The 23,607-nt window shown below is 37.2% G+C and overlaps 2 protein-coding genes and 1 pseudogene across 2 annotated transcripts; 2 read left to right on the plus strand and 1 right to left on the minus strand.

Annotated features, from left to right (window-relative positions):
- Positions 1-7,012: 7,012 nt before the first annotated feature.
- Positions 7,013-7,981, plus strand: LOC131837119 (olfactory receptor 11G2-like). Its single transcript, XM_059183377.1, has one exon. It carries the CDS (start codon positions 7,013-7,015, stop codon positions 7,979-7,981), a length of 969 nt encoding a protein of 322 aa, XP_059039360.1.
- A 6,928-nt stretch (positions 7,982-14,909) lies between these two features.
- LOC131837342 (U4 spliceosomal RNA) lies at positions 14,910-15,042 on the plus strand (annotated as a pseudogene).
- Positions 15,043-17,333: 2,291 nt separating this feature from the next.
- LOC131836044 (olfactory receptor 11H6-like) lies at positions 17,334-18,302 on the minus strand. The gene has a single exon (XM_059181058.1). The coding sequence runs from the start codon at positions 18,300-18,302 to the stop codon at positions 17,334-17,336; it is 969 nt and encodes a 322-aa protein (XP_059037041.1).
- Between the last annotated feature and the right edge of the window lie 5,305 nt (positions 18,303-23,607).

Consider the following 23,607-nt stretch of genomic DNA (forward strand, 5'->3'; position numbering starts at 1 on the left):
CCCCCCCGCCCCTTCAAAACTCTCAGATTGTTTTTCAGAGTCCACAGTCTCTCATGGTTCTCCTCCCCTTCCAATTTCTCCCAACACCCTTCTCCTCTCTAACTCCCCATGTCCTCCATGCTATTAGTTATGCTACTCCACAAATAAGTGAAACCATATGATAATTGACTCTCTCTACCTGACTTATTTCACTCAGCATAATCTCTTCTAGTCCCATCCATGTTGCTACAAAAGTTGGGTATTCATCCTTTCTGATGGAGGCATAATACTCCATAGTGTATATGGACCACATCTTCCTTATCCATTCGTCCGTTGAATGACATCTTGGTTCTTTCCACAGTTTGGCGACCATGGCCATTGCTGCTATAAACATTGGGGTACAGATGGCCCTTCTTTTAACTACATCTGTATCTTTGGGGTAAATCCCCAGAAGTGCAATTGCAGGGTCATAGGGAATCTCTATTTTTAATTTCTCCACACTGTTCTCCAAAGTGGCTGCACCAACTTGCATTCCCACCAACAGTGTAAGAGGGGTTCCCTTTCTCCACATCCTCTCCAACACATGTTGTTTCCTGTCTTGCTAATTTTGGCCATTTAACTGGTGTAAGGTGATATCTCAATGTGGTTTTAATTTGAATCTCCCTGAGGGCTAGTGATGAAGAACATTTTTTCATGTGTCTGATAGCCATTTATATGTCTTCATTGGAGAAGTGTCTGTTCATATCTTCAAAAAATTGAAGCAGAAGGAAAACTTCCAGACTCTTTCTATAAAGCCAGCATTACTCTGATCCCCAAACCTGGCAAAGACCCTACCAAAAAGGAGAATTTCAGGCCAATATCACTGATGAATATGGATGCTAAGATTCTCAACAAGATCCTAGCAAACAGGATACAACAGCATATTAAAAAGATTATCCACCATGACCAGGTGGGATTCATCCCTGGGCTACAAGGATGGTTCAACATTTGCAAATCAATCAATGTGATACAACAAATTAATATGAGAAGAGAGAAGAACCACATGGTCCTCTCAATTGATGCAGGAAAAGCATTTGACAAAATCCAGCATCCATTTCTGATTAAAATGCATCAAAGTATAGGGATAGAGGGAACATTCCTGAACTTCATCAAATCTATCTATGAAAGACCCACAGCAAATATCATCCTCAATGGGAAAAAGCTTGCAGCCTTCCCGTTGAGATCAGGAACAAGACAAGGATGCCCACTCCCACCACTCTTGTTCAACATAGTATTAGAAGTCCTAGCAACAGCAATCAGACAACAAAGAGAAATAAAAGGTATCCAAATTGGCAATGAAGAAGTCAAACTCTCTCTCTTTGCAGATGACATGATTCTATATATGGGAAACCCAAAAGACTCCACCCCCAAACTACTAGAACTCATACAGCAATTCAGCAACGTGGCAGGATACAAAGTCAATGTACAGAAATCAGTGGCTCTCTTATACACTAACAATGACAATACAGAAAGGGAAATTAGAGAATTGTTTCCATTTACTACAGCATCAAGAACCATAAGATACCTGGGAATAAACCTAACCAAAGAGATAAAGGATCTGTACTCGAGGAACTACAGAACACTCATGAAAGAAATTGAAGAAGACACAAAAAGATGGAAGACCATTCCATGCTTATGGTTCAGAAGAATCAACATTGTTAAAATGTCTATACTGCCTAGAGCAATTTATACTTTTAACGCCATTCCAATCAAAATTCCAGAAGTATTTTTCAAAAAGCTGGAGCAAATAATCCAAAAAATTGTATGGAATCAGAAGAGACCCTGAATCTCTAAGGAAATGTTGAAAAACAAAAATAAAACTGGCAGCATCATGTTACCTGATTTCATGCTTTACTACAAAGCTGTGATCACCAAGACAGCATGGTACTGGCATAAAAACAGACACATAGACCAATGGAACAGAGTATAGAGCCCATATATGGACCCTCAACTCTATGGGCAAATAATCTTGGACAAAACAGGAAAAAATATACAGTGGAAAAAAGACAGTCTCTTCAATAAATGGTTTTGTGAATACTGGACAGCTTATGTAGAAGAATGAAACTCGACCATTCTCTTACACCATACATAAAGATAAACTCAAAATGGATAAAAGAGCTCAACGTGAGACAGGAATCCATCAGAGTTCTAGAGGAGAACATAGGCAGTAATCTCTTCAATATCAGCCACAGCAACTTCTTTCGAGATATGTCTCTAAAGGCCAAGGAAAGAAAAGCGAAAATAAACTTTTGGGACTTTATCAAGATCAAAAGTTTCTGCACAGCAAAGGAAACAGTCAAGAAAACAAAGAGGCAACCCACGGAATGGGAGAAGATATTTGCAAATGACAGTACAGACAAAAGGTTGATATCCAGGATCTATAAAGAATTCCTCAAACTCAACACACACAAAACAGATAATCATGTCAAAAAATGGGCAGAAGATATGAACAGACACTTCTCCAATGAAGACATACAATGGCTTTCAGACACATGAAAAAATGTTCAGCATCACTAGCCATCAGGGAGATTCAAATTGAAACCTCATTGACTCAATCTTTTGAGAATTGTATGATTCCTCTTGAAAACAGCTGATATCTCAGAGTCTTAAAGAGTCAAGGTTGGACCTCTGTTTTACACTAATATTGCCAATTTAAGTTTAGTAGCTTAATATTTCAGTTGGGTAACTGTTCAATTAAAATCATATTTCATTTATAATTGATCATGCCCAAATGGAAATTCTGAACCTTTCATTCACCTTAGACTCCAAACAGTAGAATAATTCCTTGGCTTCAACTACATATTGGCATCTAAGAACAAATTAGAAGTAATGACAGTGATAGTAATAATACCTTCTCATTCACATTTCCTCAAGCCCTCTATTTGTAGCATATTTCCATGGAGGCTTTTTGCTCTTGCATATAGAATGTATGACAAAGTCTGTGTTAAGGGTCATACAGCTCTTATGAGCCACTGAAAACTACTCTGTGTAAAGAGGTTAAAAAGCCATGTGCTACAAATAGGAAACCCATAAATCAAGCAGGGAGAGTCAATTATCATATGGTTTCACTTATTTGTGGAGCATAACAAATAGCATGGAGGACATGCGGAGATAGAGAGGAGAAGGGAGTTGGGGGAAATTGGAAGGGGAGGTGAACCATGAGAAACTATGGACTCTGAAAAACAATCTGAGGGTTTTGAAGGGGCAGGGAGTAGGAGGTCGGGGTACCAGGTGGTGGGTATTATAGAGGGCATGGATTGTATGGAGTACTGGTGCAAAAATAATGAATACTGTTATGCTGAAAATAAAAAACAAATTAAAAAAAGATTAGATTATGAAAATTCTTCAACAGATGTGTGATTTGTTAAATGTGTAGGAATTCTAAGGGTAATAACCTGGTTTAGTAACAGATCTATTGAGTTCTAAACAATCCTGTATCCCTCATATGTGCTATTAAGACAGCAAGAGAGCTAGGTTGGTTCTATAATGGCTTGTGGATAGTTAAGACAATTCTGTAGATTTTTATTTATTGTGGTCATTAGCTTTGTGTTCTTGGAAATGTAGATTTTAGGTTTGAATTAGACATTGGGTCACCTTGGACTCTGAAAAACAATCTGAGAGGTTTGAAGTGGCGGGGTATGGGAGGCTGGGGTACCAGGTGGTGGGTATTATAGAGGGCACGGATTGCATGGAGCACTGGGTGTGGTGAAAAAATAATGAATACTGTTATGCTGAAAATAAATAAATAAATTTAAAAAAGGAATATATTCCATGTTCTTTCCATTGACACTAACATACATCATCATAATTGAGGCATAAAGTAGTGTTCTTGTATCTCTAGTTTACAGAACTAGACCAACAGCACAGTATGAAAAGCTGGGCCTTCCTGCTAAGGATAGACAGAAAAGTAACAGTGATAAAGAAAGCTCTGAAAGGTCTATGAAGGGAAATGTGGCTGCATTGGCCTGAATTTAAAATGCACTCACTCTATGACCCCTATTTTTATTTCTCAGAATTTTTCTTCTGTAAACATTGTTTTTAAAGTTTTTCTGTGCCATTTTAGAGTTAGAAAACTAAAGGGAATAAGCCCACAAATACATACATTTTTAATATAGTCACCCACAGATTGTTTTCTTCATACCTTTGATTCAATTAGTCACATTTTTTTTTTTTTTCCTGGTGGGTCAAATATTAAAGGCATTTACTGCTTAGTTAAAGCCTAAATGGGAGTTCCTGATTGATAGGCAACTGTTTTTTGAATGATGATTCTGGAACTCAGGCTTGTTTTCCATCCTTGGCTTCATTATTTTCAAAAGTCAGCTTCCTAAATCAACATGCTTAATTATATCAGAGATCATCAATTACCATGCCTGGGTAGAGGTTAAAATGTTGCAGATCAGTTTTAATTACATTCTGCTGACTAGGGAGTAGTCACATGAGCACACCTATCTACAAGGAAAGCTTAGAAAAAAATGTATCCTTGATTTGAAGAAGAGGAAATGAATTTGTCTTCATTATACAATTAGTGTCTTAACTTCTTAGTTGGCCAACATCCATTCTATTTGATCTACATGTGGAATTAAGGAGTTTGAAAAGAATGGGGATTGGTACTTCTGTGGATATTTTAAGAATAGGCTCATTCTGGGGGCGCCTGGGTGGCTCAGTGGGTTAAGCCGCTGCCTTCGGCTCAGGTCATGATCTCAGAGTCCTGGGATCGAGCTCCGCATCAGGCTCTCTGCTCAGCAGGGAGCCTGCTTCCTCCTCTCTCTCTGCCTGCCTCTCTGCCTGCTTGTGATCTCTGTCTGTCAAATAAATGAATAAAATCTTTAAAAAAAAAAAAAGAATAGGCTCATTCTGGATATAGTGGATGCTTCCATTTGAACAACAGGAATGGGAGACTCTAGGTCTAACAAAGCTTGACAGTAATGGTGCCTCTCATATCAAAAGGTTTCTTAGCTAATAAGTAATTTATTACGTTTAGGAGAGGGAACTCTGGAAGGAATAATACTGTGATAGTTTGGAATATGTATGTGTATGTGCGTTCATGTATATATATGTGTGTGTGGATTGTACATATTAGTGTTTGCACATTCATGTAGTTTTCGTGTTCAATATGATAATGACTGAAAATGAAACATGCCCTGGTCTGTATGATCACATTAATTGCCTCCTTTGCCTCCTGGGGTTGAGGTCTCTGGAGACAGGCTTCAGAGTCTGGAAGGAATAAGTAATGGGGTAGGGAGAGATTTGTTTCTTGTTCTATTCTCTGAGTACAACCTGAAAGGGGTCTTTGTAAAGAAAGGAACCCAAAAGTATTCTACCAAGGAGCTGGCACCTCTGACTCCCAGGCTGCATTGGGATAAGTAGGACTGGGCACATGGAACAATGACTTATTTCCCATGTCTCAGTGTCCATTTTGTTTTATATATTGATAGGGAAAAGGAGCAAAAAAATTTCATGACTATTTCCCTTTACAAATACCATTTCTATTATATAAACCATATTAGAAATGGGATTAGGGAAATGTTTTTGTCAAATTATCATCTTGTCTTTGCAGGTCATATTAAAAAAAAAACTGTGTACTTAGGTGATAGGAAAATGGTAACATTTTTCTTTAACACTTTGGCAATAATTTAGATGACTCCCTTGTTTACTGTTCTCTTTCACACAGGTAACAACATAGCAAATCAACACCCATTGTGTGTGGCTTATAGGAGGGGAAAACTTTGTAAGTGGAAGCTAATTTAGTTAATATAATAATAATAATATGTAGAATAATAGAAATATAATAGTCAAGGATAAACAGAAGAGAGTTGAAGAGTATGACTGTGGCAAATGGAATGCGTGGGCTCTCTTTTCTGTGTCTTCTTGGCTCCTTGTGCAGCATTCAATTGCCTCTGCCGATTTTAAAGACCATGAGTTTATGTTTCTACCACTGCATATCTCTTGACTCCATTCCTGGTATCTCTTTGCTTCTACATTACCCTAGGTTAGACTCTTCATTCTTTTTCCTTGGACTGCCAAAATAGGTTTCTAATAGTTTCCTGCTAAATTCATTACCCTTTAATTGAGAAATTGTCTTGCAATGTAGCGTCCATAAACCTTTGATCTTTTACTCTTCTACTAGACTAGCTCCAGTTGTTTTCCACTGACTAGTAAATTAAGCCTGAACTAGACTGGCAGTCTGCCACATGGCCCATCTTTAAAAATTTTTATTTCACCATTCCTCTACAAGTACTCTCATTTCCACTTTTTTGAACTTTGCTCTAAACATAACATTTGTATCTAAATCTTTTCACATTATTATTATGTGCTATTAAGTTCTGCCTTCATCGCTGCCCTTTTGCTAAGGTCCATCTCTTTTCAAAAGCCTTTCCTTATATTTTTCCAACTGAGTGTAATCATGTCTTATATGACAAGAATATAGTTTGTTTTGATTTGTCATATGCTCTTGTTACTGTGTCAGTGGAAGCACCATGATATACATGGAGGGATGCTAACATCACTCCATGTTCTGAATCAGCTCTCCATGAAGTTGCCACAAATAAGCATACAATCTAAATAAAAACAGTTTCCTTTCTATGCAAATGAGGTTCCGAGGTAAATCTCCTTAGCTCTCTTCCAATCAGATTTAAGCTCCTAAATTCCCTTTATGTAGAAATTTTGGGGCCACGAATGTGTTGTTTGAAGTTACTTTGAACAAAATATATTTGACATAAGCTCCAAAGAACAGGTACTCTACATTTTTATCATCTTTTTTCTGTCTCCTAGAAGAGTGCCTGACAATAATATGTGCAAAATAAATGTTTACTGAGTAAATAAGGGAGGAAAGAGATGAAGAGGAAAAAACAACTCATGATTCTGAAGGAAGGATAGTAATATCACAAGCCTGAATTGAGGAAAAGAAACATTTATCACTTTATCAGGAAGAAGCAAAATATTGTAAATATTTCTGTGGTTTTTACTGTCTCTATCACTTCTACAGGTCAGACTAATGAGGACCTTGGAGAGGACTAATATCTCTGGGTCTGTGACTGAGTTCGTCCTCTTAGGATTTCCCTGTCGCAGAGAAATCCAGGTCCTCCTCTTTGTCATCTTCTCCCTCATCTATCTTCTGACTCTCATGGGGAACACATCCATCATCTGTGCCGTGTGGTCAAGCCGGAAACTCCACACACCCATGTACATCCTCCTGGCCAACTTCTCTTTCCTGGAGATCTGCTATGTCAGTTCTGATGTGCCCAAAATGTTGGCCAACATCATCTCCCAGACCAAGAGCATCTCCTATGCTGGCTGCCTGCTCCAGTTCTACTTCTTCTTCTCCATGTGTGCTGCTGAAGGTTTATTTCTGTCAGTGATGTCTTTTGATCGATTTCTTGCCATTTGTAGACCTTTGCATTATCCCACCATAATGACCCACCGCCTGTGTGCTTGGTTAGTGGTCTTTTGCTGGGCAGGGGGCTTTCTCTGGTTACTAACTCCTTTGACTCTAATATCTCAGGTGCCGTTCTGTGGTCCAAACACCATTGACCATTTTCTTTGTGATCTTGCCCCTTTGCTGGCATTGTCCTGTTCTTCAGTATCTGGAATTACTTTGATCTGTGGTATCATTAGCTCTCTCATCATCTTTCTCACTTTCCTATATATCCTTGGCACTTACTTCTGTGTCCTGAGTGTGGTGCTGCAGGTACCCCCAGGCTCAGGAAGGCATAAGGCTTTCTCTACTTGTGCCTCCCACCTTGCTGTGGTGTGTCTGTTTTATGGGTCAGTCATGGTGATGTATGTTAGTCCAGGTTCTGGCGACTATGCTGGGATGCAGAAATTTGTGACCTTGTTCTATGCTTTGGCAACTCCATTCTTTAATCCCCTGATTTACAACTTCCGGAACAAAGATATGAAGGAGGCACTGAAGAAAATTCCGAGTCTGTTATTGTGGGAAATCTCTAAAGGATTCAAAAGTTGAATTTCCTATACTGTATTACCAATGTTTTAGGAGAATGGAACATAACAAAGCAAATGAGATTATGCTTTTTCCCTTCTTTTTATTTTGATATATTGGGAAGATGATTTTTACAAATTCATCACACTCATGATTTAAATCTTAGGAAGTTGTTGCTGTTGCATTCCAGATATGTCTGTACCTTAGATAAACTTTATTTTGAAATACAACTTAATAAGATCATGTATTTCTCTATGACTCAGTTTCTAGTTTCTCTTTTGGTTTTCATTACATACTTGATGTATTTCAACATTTTAAAATTCTGCTTTCATCAGACCTAGTTTTTTTTTTTTAAAGAACATAGCAAATGTTGAATGTGTTGCAAAAATATGTGTAATTAACTGATAATCGCACATAGTTAACCAGATTTTTTTCTTATTAACATACAATGTATTATTTGCCCCAGGGGTACAGGTCTGTGAATCATCAGGCTTTCATATTTCATAGCACTCACCATAGCACATACCCTTCCTAATGTCCATAACCCAGCTACCCTATCCCACTATCCCCCTGCACCTTCCAGCAATCCTCAATTTGTTTTGTGAGATTAAGAGTCTCTCATGGTTTGTCTCCCTCCCGATCCCATCTTGTTTCATTTTGTCCTTCTCTACCCCCCAACCTCCCTTGCCCTGCCTCTGAAATTCCTCATATCAGAGAGACCATATGATAATCGTCTTTCCCTGATAGACTTATTTCACTCAGCATAATACCCCCTAATTGCATCCACATCATTGCAAATGATAAGATTTGATTTCCTTCGATGGCTGCATAATATTCTATTTATACATATACCATATCTTCTTTATCCATTTATCTGTTTTTGGACATCTAGTTTCTTTCCATAGTTCGGCTATTGTGGACATTGCTGCTATAAATATTCAGGTGTATGTGCTCCTTCAGATCATTACATTTGTATCTTTAGGGTAAATACCCAGTAGTGCGATTGCTGGGTCATAGGGTAGCTCTATTTTCAACTTTTTGAGGAACCTCCATATCATTTTCCAGAGTTTAGCCAGATTAAAAAAAAAAAAAAACTTTCAGCATCAGGGATAATTTTAAAGTACTGCTTTGGTAGATTCCATAATTCCAAGTATAGTTTTAGACAACAACTTGGGCACTTAGTAAGGTTGTATTGACTTGAATGACTCTCATGTTTTGCCAATGCTTTCACTTTAGGAGGTAGTTCTAATCCTCCACATGCAGACACATGGAAGTTAGTTAATATTCCATGTAAGCCAAAGAACTATAGACTTTGTGAGATCACTACCACTACTATCCAGGTCTAAGGTTCACTTACTTTTATCGTTCTCTGTAAAATTCTGGATAACTATTACCCAGAGGTAATTTTTATTCTCTAATTTCTTATTTTCTGGATTTGGCATTTAACTTACAATATTGTACCTCATACGGAAACCTTGGCTAAAACTTTCTCCTTGGATAATGCCAATACCGGCTTTACTTCAATCTTAGTCAAATATCTGCAGCTTCCTGCTGGAAATATTTTCATGAAAATCTGCTTCAAATTCAAATGTCTGATCCTAAATTTGATAACCTCCTTTTAAATTAGCTCTCCTTGTACTTATTTACCAATGGCTCTACTGATCTACAACCTGAACCTAAAATCTTAACATTTATAATTCCTCACCTTCTCATACCCAATCCTAATGTCATTAAATTCTGTGGCATCTTCCCTGTCATCCTTTGTCATTTTCACTGATCATTTTTGTCCAGGTCCTAGCACAAGACTTATAAATGCATAATGTAAACTTCCTTTCTACCAGTCCCCATACTTATCTCCTCTCTGCTTACACAAATTTTGGGGATAAATCCTAACATCTTTTGTTGTTTTGTTTTGTTTGGTGGATACATGTCATTATAAATTTGTTCAAACTCATAGAATATACAACACCAAGAGTGAACCCTAATGTAAACTAAGGACTCTGGGTGATCATATGTGTCAAAGTAGATTCATTAATTATAACAAATGTACCACTCTGGTGGGGGATGTTGATAATGAGGGAAGTAATGCATGTGTGGAATTTTAAGGGGCATATGAGAAATCACTGTGAACCTAAAACAACTACTCTAAAAAACAAAGTTTCAAACAAATATGTATACACATACACATACATATTTATATTTATATACTACTCTGTGTTGGATCTGTGCTTATAGATCCTCATTCTCATTTTTGTTACTTGTGGTTACAAGATGGATGTTAAACATCTAGGCATTCCCCATGCCAGGTTGGAGGAAATTCAAACTGCTATTTTGAGTTTCAGGAAAGCAAAAGCCTCCTCAGAAACCTCCATTTTGTGTCTCATTGACCAGAACTATGTCACATGACCAAACTAGCAGCAAGGAAGCTGAAGAAGTGAGGGTTCGTAGAGTTCATTGCTCCTCTGAACAAATCAGGTTTCTTGTGCTAAGGAAAAGGTGAATGCAATTTGTCTGGGCAATAGCAGTCCCTGTCCTAAGAGGGATCTGGAGAGTTTCTCTAATTACCTTAGACTTAATGGAAATCAACAACTGAAAACATTGACCTTTGACAAGTATGAAAAAGCTAAGGAAGAAACGCATTCAGACTTTCCAGAAACTACTACATTTATAAATCTGGCTGGAGGCAAGTAAGACAGAACTTTGTTGACTAAGCACTTGAAATCAATTTTTTGTTGATTGTATTTAGTGATATTTTTGTAAACAATTGGTACAACTAAATGTGAAAAACAATGAGCTTTTCTGGTGATGGTCATAATAATATTGAGCAAAAAACATTTGACCATAAAAGGGCCCTTATAAGTTCAATTGTGAGGAAAAAACATTTGATGAGAAAAGACTAAAGAGAAAAATTGTTTTGAGTCCTAGTTTTCTGTGAACACAGCCTTCCAAATGGCATTGCTAACTAATTTAACCATCTTCCTTCAAGAAATATGAATACCCAACTTTTGTAGCAACATGGACAGGACTGGAAGAGATTATGCTGAGTGAAATAAGTCAAGCAGAGAAAGTCAATTAACATATGGTTCCACTTATTTGTGGAGCATAACAAATAGCATGGATGACAAGGGGAGATGGAGAGGAGAAGGGAGTTGAGGGAAATTGGAAGGGGAGGTGAACCATGAGAGTCAATGGACTCTGAAAAACAATCTGAGGGTTTTGAAGGGGTGGGGGGTGGGAGGTTTGGGGAACCAGGTGGTGGGTATTGGAAAAAAAGAAATATGTAAATAATAATTTTTTGTCTATTGATTAGAAAGGAGTCAGTTGAATCACAGAGACCACAGATACTCTCAGCCTATTTAGAAGCAATGAATCACCACACCAGTCATTCATTTTGAGCCTTCATGAAATATGTTCCTAGAAATGAAATGAATAGGATAGGATAGAAATGCATTATTTGTGATAAGGGTGGTATTAACCGAAATATTTCTGTTTCAGTTGTATATGAATGTGTGTACAGGGCACAGCATCAGATGAATTTATTTCTGAGGGTTGTGGTCAAAAAAGTTTGAAAAACCATTGTCTTAGTAGTTTAAGAACACCTAAAAGCAGCCATTAGCATAGGTCACCAAAAAGAAAAGCTGGCCATGAAAACAGAACAAGAAAATGAAAAAAGAACCCAAGAAAACTAGTGGAATAAAGAGCCTTCAGATCTGTGGAATGCACAGCAAACAGAAATAGAAATAAGAGATGGCTTTAAAAAGAGTGGCAATCTTTATCCTGTTATAATGATCTTAATGCATGGTGACTTAGAGAAGACAAGACACTTGAGAACAAGAAACAAAAACCAAGTGGCACCAAAGAAAGGAACAATACCACTGTGAAAGGACTTCTGAAAAGTCTGAAGACTGTGATTTGAGCAGCCACCCATGCGAGGTGCCACCCTAGAGAGAAAGGATCAGGAGTTAGACAAGATTATGCTAGCAAAATTGCATGTGATTTATCATGTCCAAATTCTTTAGTTTGTATGTAATTCAAGGTTTCTCTCAACTTGTCTTCAAACTGGAACCTTATTAAATATATGTTCCATTACTCCTGTTGACTCACTTTCCCTAATTAATGTAGTACAATTTTATTTTTATAGTCTGAGCTTAAAATTGTTTTACTAATATCTTGCTTATTTTTAGGCACCAGTCATGCTGCCCTTGAAAATTTTCTTGCCCAGTATAGCTCATCATAATATTATTTTCTAGATTCATAGCATTTTTGAGGTTTGCCAGATATTTATTTATAATTGGACTGCCTTTTAAATATCGGTTCTGGCATCATTTGTGTTAGTTATTTTTTTAGTTTCCTACCAGTTATACTGTAAGTTTTCTGAAGGCAGAGAATAGAAGTTATACTACCTTTTCACTGTTCCAGAATGGCTTCTTCTGTAGTAGGAACTCAAATAATTGTTTATTTCATTAACAAGTCCACTCAACAAATGTTTATTGAGTTCCTCCTCTGTGATAGGCATTTCTCTGGGCATTGAGAGTATAGTAATGATATCTAGCTCTCATAAAGCTCGTATTCTAGTAAGAGGAGCCAGAAATAAAGATATAAAGCAAGAAATATATAAAATACAATTTTTTCTTTTAATTAATTTATTTCAGTAATCTTTGCACCCAACGTGGGTCTCAAACTCATGACCCTAAGACCAAGAGTCACATGCTCCACTGACTGAGCCAGCCAGGTGCTCCTAGAATAGAATACAGTTCTGAAGAAAAATAAGCAGGTGAAAGGAACAGATAATAATGGGAATGGGGTGGGGGGGGTGCTCTTTTTAAATAGTATAGTCTGGGAAGGCTTCTTTTAATCTGAATTTTGAGATGAACCCCAAAGAAAGTAAAGCGGTTCTGTTTTGGCTCTTTCATATTTTAGGTGAGCTAAGAAACTAGACAGTTGAGGGTAGGAAATTTTAATAAGCATAATTAGAGAACTAAATTAAAATAGTTGCATTAAGAAAGGCAAGAAGATTTTGGTTCAAAAGTATACCTGGAGATATACCATTGAAAAGTTTGACAGGCTCAAGACTGATCTGAATCTGAATTGAAGATAATGTCAGACCTCACAATTCTCTTACATGGATGTGATAAGAAGAAAGACATTATCTGGGGGCAGAAAAAGCCAGTGTAGTACTTTTATAATCCTGAAAAATATGTCCTTGGAACACAAATGATCTTTATTGCCATTAAGAAGAAGGTAGAAATGACAGTTCTTATAACTTATCTCAAAGAAGAGTTAACATTAATTACTCTCCACTGCCTTTTTTGTTAAAAGATGGAAATCTCTCTTGTAATTTTTAAATTATGTGTCCCATATTTAAATTGATCTCGTAGACAATGTTAGATTTCCTTAGTAATACCAAAGTTCTCAGTGAAGGCAGTTATTTCCATATGAAAACCTAGAAGGAATTAAAATATAAAATGTATATATGTAGTTATTAAATATACCAGGGGAATTTACTTTATTGTCCCATAGCAGAATGAGACTAACCTGCATTTGAACTGTACACATTAGCCAGAATTTCTCATCTTGTGTCAAGACAAGCACCGATATTGGTCCATTGAAATAAAAGATAAGAATATACACTTAAAAATTGATGAATAAGCATCCAAGAGGAGGTTCAGGTAGGCCATTGGATATACAATTCTGGAGGTCTGAGATGAGGTTGGGAGTGGAGATAAAAACCTGAGAATTATCAACATATTAATGGTATTTAAAGCTATGAGATTATTTGAGATCAGTCTAAATCAGTGTAATCTAATAAGATATAATGTGAGCCACAAATGTGAGCCATATTTAATGTAAATATTCTAGTAGCCACATTAATAATGGTAAAAAGAAATAGGTGAAATTACTTTTAGTAATATATTTTATTTTGCTCAGTTGATCCAAAATAGTATCAATTCAACATGTACTCAACATAAACATTATTAATGAGATACCTATATTTTTTTTCATTATACTAAGTCTTCAAAATCAATATGTATATTTACACTTATTGCACTTCTCAGAACTGGTTACATTTCTTTCTTCAAATTTTTATTTCAATTCTAGTCAGTTAATATATAGTGTAATATTGGTTTTAGGAGTAGAATTTAGTGATTCCTTGGTACAACTAAGTTTGAATAATAATACTTATCCCCTCTAGGCAAAGAAACTATATTCTGAAAAAATAAAGGCATTGCAGTTATTTCTTTAACCTCAACATTTTTAAGTTCTGTATTTAGTCCTCAGACTTCTCTAACTCTACCTGCACTATCCAACACAATAGCCATGACTCATATGTGGCTACTGATCACTTGAAATGTGACCAGTTGTTGCAGCCACCCTGGAAAACAGTATGGAGTTTCCTCAAATAGTTAAAAATAGAACTACCCTACAATCCAGCATTGCAGTACTAGGTATTTATCCAAAGGATACCAAAATACAGATTCAAAGGGGCATATGCACCCTGATGTTCACAGGTTTTCCTTGTTTTAATCCTGATTTGGTAGCAGAAGAACATCCTAAGTCATCTATGTCGTGGAAGTAGTGTTCTCACACATCATGAACTACGTCCTAGGATGGGTATTTCCTGAAGAATTGTATCTTCAGCTTCATTGTCCTAATGTGTTCCAGATCAACAGTCAGAAGTTCCTTCAGAAGCTAGATGAAATTTCCTTCTCAGATGTTGCTTTTTAGATGAGAATGGAGGGTGGTGAGTGTGAGGGTCAGTCAGTCATAGAGCAATTTTCAAGTATAATCCTATCTACATAGCCATTGAAAGTCCAGAATTTATGTTTTTATATATAAACACACTGAAGAAAGGTCTAGAAGTATACCCACCAAACTGAAGACACTGCTAAAGAGACAAACGTGTGGAAGTACGGAGATATGAGGATTTTCATTATTTTGTACTATTTGGTCAAGCTTTGCGCAGTGGCAGTATCGTAGCCAATGAGGTTTATCCAAGGCGCGATTATTGCTAATTGAAAATTTATTCATTGTAAAATGTATTACTTGTGTATTTAAAAAGAATATAGAGAAAGGAGACTATTATTCATCTCAATGTAGCTAAGCAAGCCCTGGTTATTGAAAATTCTGTGTATATAACATTTAGATAAAAAAAATATTTTAAATATTTTACTTTGAAATATGAATATCTTTTTCAGATACTATGAAGACCTAGGTATAGAAATCTCATTTATTTGGTTAATTATGGTCCATGTACCCTCAGGGGAAAAAAATTCTGACTCAAAGTAAAAGAATAAGTGAAGAATCTTCCTTTTCCACTCTTCACCAGTTCTAAGAAAGGTGAGTGGGCAGCATTAAATTTCACTGCATCTGGAGTCTTTTCTAGAGAGTGGATGATTTTTTTCCCTTTAGTTGTACTTCTGTTTCTCAGAGTCACAGATAATGCAGCAATAACTTACCAGAACCAGAGTATGTTCTACCAGCACTCATCATGAGATAGATAAGCCCTCAGCTACCCATAGAGAAGTTTACTTCCCTTTTCTCATCCTGCATCTACTTCACTGCTATTATGTATGGATCATTTAGTTAAGTCCTACCTTGTGTAACTTCTAGAGGGAAGAGGGCCCAGGGATATCATGGGGAGTCAAAACAAATGGGTTGTTAGAGTGGGCATTTTCTTTTGTTTTGGCTGCCTAGTATCTCAATAGTTTTTTATGGCTGGGAGAATCACAATATTACCAGACTTGGAGCTTATCTTTGCATAATTGGATTTTTTAATTGCTCTGTATTAGCTCTTCCAGCGTGTCCTGTAGCTACAGCACATGATGTATTCTTGGTTCCACCAAGCAGATACAGCTATGCCAGATTTTGATTTAGGGGCTAGGGATGCAAGGAGCAGAATGGGATTGGGGGCAGCAGTGTTGAAATATTGACATTAAAGATAGCAATGAAGCACATATACAGTTATTTCAGGAAAGACAAGCTCCTAGCACAGAATTGGCAGTGGTTGAAAGTGTGACATCTGCTGACCCATGGCAGCAGGATGGCTCTTGTGATGGTGATTTTTCATCTGACCAGTTCTGCAGAATAATTTGTACATTGGTCTTTGAAGCTGAGCCTCAACTCTAGTTTTTCAGCTTTGGTTGATTCTGTGAAATTCCTGATATCCCATCAACAATTTTTTTCCATTGCCATGCTTAATCAGCCAGAGTCAACTTCTATTGTACACATGTAAGAACCCTATTATAATTAAATAAGAGTAGTACCTACTACCTCTGGTAGGTACAGTCCCAATAATTTGCCAAGGACAAGGAGAAACTAACTCTTTGGTATTGTAGGTTGTTGTGAATTTTCCTGCAGTGGTCTAGGAAACTTTGTCATTTGGCATATTCTATTACAGAAAATATCCCAAAGTCAAAATAACTTGGAGGAAGACTTTAAGATATCTATTTTTACGTGGAAAACTAAATCAGTTCTGGTCTGGGTTGGACATTGTCAGTCAAATTGTTAGCTTTTTTCCCAACATATGGAGACAGCTTCAAAAACCACCTCTTCCCCCAAAAAGGAAATTTGGTGCTCTGGTCTAAAATATGAATATTTCCCAGTAGAGGCAGATGATAAGGCCAAGTCAAAAATTTTGTGTTAAGTGCTGGTTGCCTGTAAGTATCTTATACTTTGAGAGTCTGTTCCCTGGTTTCTGATGCCTATTTTCTGTAAAAGTAAATGTTCCTCCTTTACCCAGGTCTGGGTAAAGAATACTTAATGATTTGGCATATGTGAATGTGTGCATGCCTTTCTATGTATTCTCTTCAAAATTGGACTAAGAATTTCCTGTAAGAAGCAACTATATCATTTCCCATTTTCATTTGCTGCACACCCCGGACACTTTACCAATGCTTGGTAATAAAACACAGATCAAAAAACACTACTGTTTCAGTGACAGATACTGGGTCCTTGATGTTATAAATGAAGCAATGGAATTTTTGTTAGTGCAATGAGTAGATGCTATGTTTCATTATAGAGTAATTGGAAAGGAAAAAATAGTGATAACTTTGAATCAAAAATTAGTAGTAGGGTAAAAGCCAAGATACAAGTCGTAGCTTCATCCAAATCAACTTGATTACATTTGCTCTCAGACTTTGAAAAATGACCAAAATAGAGAAATGACACATTGATGAATGAAAACTGTACAGAAATTTCCACAAGAGACCTTTAAGACTGTGGGTATTTGCTTTTGAGACAAGATGAGGTTTCTTTATGTGTAACAAATCTCATTTTCATAAGAGTAAGGAATCAAATACTCAGATATGCCCAGAAGATATTTTTCCCCCAGTAAGAGAAATTTGGTATTCTTGAGAGAATGATAAGAAAATTTATATCATTTCTCTGTATTTTTAGAAATTTCTTTTGATGGTGCTCTTAGGACTTTCTTGAGTGCATCTTTCATATCTTTGTTCCGAAGGCTGTAAATCAGAGGATTAAAGAATGGGGTTGCCATGCAGTAAAACAAGGTCACAAATTTCTGTGTCCCAGGGTGGCTCCTGGAGCCTGGACTCACATACATCACCATGACTGAGCCATAGAACAGGGAAACCACCAAGAAATGTGAGGCACATGTAGAAAAAGCTTTGTTCCTACCTGAGCCAGCTGGGACCCGAAGGACAGCACGCAAAACTAAGGTGTAGGACCCTAGGATGTAGAGGAAGGTGATGAATATAATAAGAGAGCTTACAGTAGCACAAGTTAGAGTAGTTTTAGGAACTGGAGCACAGGAAAGAGCCAGTAGTGGTCCCAGATCACAGAAAAAATGGTCAATGATGTTAGGGCCACAGAAGGGCACCCGGGACATAAGAATAGCAGGTATCAGTATGGATAGAAATCCACCTACCCAGCAAGAAACCACTAATTGGGCACATAGATGGTAAGTCATGATGGTGGGGTAATGTAGAGGTCGACAGATAGCAAGGAACCGATCAAAGGACATTGCAGACAGAAAGTAGCCCTCAGCAGCACACATGGAGAAGAAGAAGTAGAACTGGAGCAGGCAGCCAGCATAGGGGATGCTCTTGGTCTGGGAGATGATGTTGGCCAACATTTTGGGCACATCAGAACTGACATAGCAGATCTCCAGGAAAGAGAAGTTGGCCAGGAGAATGTACATTGGTGTGTGGAGTTTCCGGCTTGACCACACGGCACAGATGATGGATGTGTTCCCCATGAGAGTCAGAAGATAGATGAGGGAGAAGATGACAAAGAGGAGGATCTGGATCTCCCTGCGGCATGGAAAGCCCAGGAGAATGAACTCGGTCACAGACCCAGAGATATTGTTGGCTTCTGAGATACTCATTCTCCTAATCTATGAAGGGAATGAGCAATAATGATCATTATATTAGTTATTTTCTTTCTCTTTAAAAGCTATTTTTTATTTCTTCTGACTTCTATAAACTCCTTTAATGCACTTTTGTTTTCACAAATATGTTAAGATTAATGTGTCTTCAGAGAGAAAACATGGCATACAAACGGACAGGCTCTATGTGGTTCTGAATTCATTAATTCCCTTCTCAGGATCTGGCTTAGCCCAGCGAAATCAGGGTTCTTGGAGAACCTGGTACACTCCCATAGCCACCACCCCCACCTCAGTCTTCATTTTCACAGTATAAATTTTACTGGCATCATGTAACATTGAGTCCAAACTAGTTTTCTCCATTTGCATTTAAATTAATTCTTTTTTGGTATGCAGTTTCATAATATACACACTCATATTTATATATCTGATTTCTTCTTGCTGAAAAGAAAATTTTGTATAGTATTTTGGAAAGTTTTAAGAAAAATCAAAGTTTAAATATAACCTGAAATTGAACCAGATCAGTAGAAAAAGAGCATCTTACTATGTTCTCAGTAACATAATATTGTCAGATCTGTGCTGAATAACTCTGTTAACTGAAACAGGGTGCTGAAGACACTCCCCCCAAACTCCATGCTAGCAAGGACCTATTTGCCTTTTTAAAAAAGTTTTTATTTTAATTCCAGTTAGTTAACATACCTATTTGCTTTTTATATCTGTTTTTAACTTTTACTAGATGAGCAACAGCTAATTTGATACCAAAAGGACTCAAGTTAGCTTTACTCCTTTATTAGGAGATCCTGGTTTTCAAATAGAAAAAGAGCCAGAGGTAGATGGAAGAATACCAGTTTCTCAGTTCTGATGTCTCATCATCTTGTTACAACATGGTGATGAATTGTCTTATTAAAAAGATAATAAAAAGGAACAAAAGCATATATTTAATTCTAAAACTGTGAGAGAAATACACTCATGTAGATTGTTAGTGTCAGAAGGGATCTCAGAGATTATCAAGTTAATTTCCTCACATCACAGAAACTGAAACCAGAGAAGTTAGACTAATCCAAGGTCATGCGGACTTTGTGGAAGAAACGCATCTAAAACTTAGGTGTTTGGATATTAGTTCAGACCTTTTCCCATAAACTTTGTTACTGTGGACTCTATTTTTCTCAGATGGCTGCAGAATAATATTGTGCATGTATTATAGCTTTCCCTCCTTTGAACCAGATTTCCATTATTATAAAAAATAAAGAAGGACTTTAATAAGGCTACTATCCAAAGCTGGAAATCACTATCCATTCCTCTTTGACCTGCACTATGTCCTAATTCTTGGCATTTATGATATGAACCCACTTTTGGACACTTTTAAAAACACATTTGATTTGTAAAATTGTAAGTGTTAACAACAACCACTGTCCTGCATTAAATACTTATTGTGAGAGTCACTTAATGTTCATTATCTCATTAAATTCTGCTCTCTCCAGTTCTGGAGCCTTAAAACAAACAAGTACTTCCACATTTCTAAATGCTGCATCGAATTTCATTGTCCCTCTGAGTATGTTGATTCTAAAACCTAAACTTTTTTTCTACATGGTTGTCTTCTACATACATAATAGCTGTGTTTCCTTATTGTTTTTGATACAATTTGTTTTGCATGCAACATACAACTTGCTTATATCAAATTTACACTTGTGTACATAGAAGATTAACCTCACGAAGTGTGCATTAAGAATTGAGGCCGTATACCATAGGCCATACACCATAGATTATTTATATATTTCTCATCGTCTCTCTATATAGTTTATATCAGGCATGTCAGCTAAGATGATGAGGCAGGTATCTTCCAGGACAGAATTTTCTACTAAATACCAAAAGGAGACCAAATATGTTAAGATTAATGTGTCTTCAGAGAGCATACATGGCATACAAACGGACAGGTGAACTGAAATGGGAAAAACCATAAACCATAATTCTGAGATTGAGGGCTCACTGAAAGAGGCGGTGCGCTGGAAATTCAGTGATTGTAAGGGATGGTATGGTGCTTTAACCCAGAACTAGACAACCTAAATTTTCTGTATTTGAAATTTAACTGAAGTATATAGTATGTGCCCCACATCCTTTAGTGTGACTGTAATTTTACTTATCAGTGAAACTGACAATGGTGGATAATACTACATGTAAACAGGGCAAAGAAACATCATAAGAACAAGAGTGGGAGGAAGGTGTGTTTTTGGGGTGGTTTTATTTGAATGAGAAATATTCCTTTCATTCTTGGTTAGAATCAGTGTAAACTCACCTCACAATGAAGGAAAGAATAGGGAGCCCTTGAGAAGAAGACTTGGATGTATTGAGGGTGGTTGTTAAATGAGTAGTTGTTAATCAAAGTTTGAAGGAAGAGGAAAGAAAATGTCCAGAAAAAGAAAGGTTTTCTTTACAATTCTTATCTGTAATAAAACTCACTATTGTGAGTGCCTTCCTTTTTTTCTCAATTCAGGAGCAGACTTCGTCTTTGAGAACCCCTCTATTCCTGCCTCATTGTTCTAAGTCCCTCTCTCCCTGCCTTGGGACATTGTAGCATCTATTTGGGACTACCTGTTGGCTTTTCCTTTCATTGCAAATATAGGTGCTCTTAAATCTTAATTATGCTTAATGAAAATAAATATCCACTACTTACAAATACTTTATCTCCTTTGAAGTGATATGAAGCCCTCTGCCTCCTGTCATCTTTTTCTCTGGATGATAGTGTGAAACCGAAGTGGTAACTCAGATTTTCCTGATGAGATTTTTAAACACATGTAATCTGAATAGACATTTGAGATGCCCTGTAGGGAAGAATGAAGACTTTGTAAGAAAATTATGTATTATTTTATATACTTTCTCTAAAATATAAAATATATCTATAGATAAAAATAAAAAAAAAGTTCACAGCCCTTTTTTTCTGTAGTAATATTACAGTTTTTTTTTTTTTTTCTGTAGGAGTCGAGGGGTTCACACTCGTACCCTCTTAGAGGGCTGCGGTGTGCAGGATTTTGGATTCCTGGTGCTACGCTATCACAGTTTGAGACTCACAAAAGATTGTCTTCAGCTGTTACACAAAAAGGAGTAGACTATCAGGAAACTCTCCTTTCATTTTATTATGCATCTCTTTCTGGCCACATACTGTCCCTGGAGGCCTCCCCTCAGGAGGAGCAGGGACAATCACAGTGCATCAATCAATCCCCAAGTGTGTGCTACTTCCAGTGATGAGCTCAAGGTGGAAGGGCCTCCCTAAATCTGTTAGTGAGACTGTCACCGAATAATGGCCCTTCTGGTTTGCTGCTCACCTGACACCTCCAGACTGGTTCTGGGTTTTAAAAACCAGCCTCATAGTGGACCTCACCAGTTGTCCCAACGCCCCTGGAATTCCCTTTCCCTTATTTGTGCTTCTTCAAATGACATTTAAGTTCACTTTAACAAATCCCCCAATCCCGAGTATCTCCTCAGTCATCCACTAGAAGAAACTTCCTGCCCATCATTATCACTGAGTGTGGTGCTGTTAAAATTGATCTCTACTCCCCCTGCAACCTCATGGCCATAGGAACTGATGCCCACTGGAACCATCCAGTGGCTTTCAGGTTTTGAGAGTAGGAAAATCTGGAGCTTCACTTAACATTCAGAGCTTCCTCTTATGGCTTCAACACCAAGGATTCTACGTCTCTTTAGGTTTTAAAATTATCTTCCTCCTTTTATAATGGATATAAACATTCTATCTAGCTTTAGATCATACCTAGATGATAGTTTTTAGTACCTGCTATGTGCTGATTACCGTGTCAACAGATTTTACATGCACTATCTAACACAAGTACTCATAAAATTCTTTTGAAGACAGTCTTACCAGTTAAAATGATTAAACAGAAACTCACAGAGAGTAAGAGTTTATATTTGGCTGTAATTCAGCTTGGTTTATTCCTTTTCCACAAATAAGATGCCTGTAGTAAAAAAATTATATTTATCTGCCTATAGCTTTAAACTATTACTCTTTCTTAGTCATTGTTATGCACTTTAGGTGCCCTGGAAAACTAACATTATTATAATTGGGGCACCTGAATGGCTCAGTCAGTTAAGTGTCCGACTCTTGGTTTCTGCTCCATGATCTCATACATGGTGGGATCATCAGGCTCTGTGCTCAGCAGGGTGTCTGCTTGAAGATTCTCTCCCTCTGCCCTTCCCCCCACTTGTTCACATGAATGCACGTGCTCTCTCTCTAAAATAAATGTCTTTTCTTATTTGCTTCTTTTTTAATTTTTATTTTTTGCTTCTTTTCTTTTAAAAATATTTTTACTTCAAAATATTTTACTTCAAATACTAACTTGAACAGGTTATTCAGAAGCTGCTGTATATAGTTTAACTTGTTTATCTTGGTACAGTGAATCTCATTGAAAAATGAGTGAATTATCATATGGTTTCACTTACTTGTGGAGCATAACAAATAGCATGGAGGACATGGGGAGTTAGAGATGAGAAGGGAGTTGGGGAAAATTGGAAAGGGAGATGAACCATGAGAGATGATGGACTCTGAAAAACAATCTGAGGGGTTTGAAGTGGTGGGAGGTTGGGGTACCAGGTGGTGGGTATTATAGAGGGCACAGATTGCATAGAGCACTGGGTGTGGTACAAAAATAATGAATACTGTTATGCTGAAAATAAATAAATAAAAAAAATGAGTGCCCATTGTGAACAAAGATTTATTTAAAACAGTCATTGCCTGCAAAGAGCTTTCAGGGTGATGAGCTACTTTGGCAAAATTTCAGCAAGGAACCATGTGCAAGGGGGACACTTTATATCCTTTTATTCTTTGCTGCTTTAGCAGACACATGGTAGTCCTACACTGACAATGAGGTACCTTTGACTTCCTAGGCATGATCATAGGAAGGTGGGCGTCAGGCCAGTTTCAGATGTCACCTTCTTCGGTTAGACCCTGTGTAGCTTGTTAGGCAACTTCTCTCTTCTCCAAGTTTTAGTCATTTTAGCACACTAGTATGAAGTGGCATAAACTGGCCAGAATGTCTGTAATCCAAGCTGAGAAAGGCAGCAAGAGTGGAGACAGCCTACTCAACTCTGTTCAGTATTCAATGGTCCCTGCAGAAAGTAACCTGGGGCAAATATTTCTGAGTAGCATTAATTGCTGGCCTTACTTCCTTTTTTCATCTCCTAGTGCTAACTTAAGGATACTCTAATTTTTACATTTTGGAAGTACCACTGTGTATCTGGAAGTCTTCAACCCACTCATGCGTTCATATTGCACATGGAGACTCCTTTCTAACCTCCTCCT

The sequence above is a fragment of the Mustela lutreola genome, chromosome 7 (assembly GCF_030435805.1).
Source record: "Mustela lutreola isolate mMusLut2 chromosome 7, mMusLut2.pri, whole genome shotgun sequence".
Classification (NCBI taxonomy): Eukaryota; Metazoa; Chordata; class Mammalia; order Carnivora; family Mustelidae; genus Mustela; species Mustela lutreola.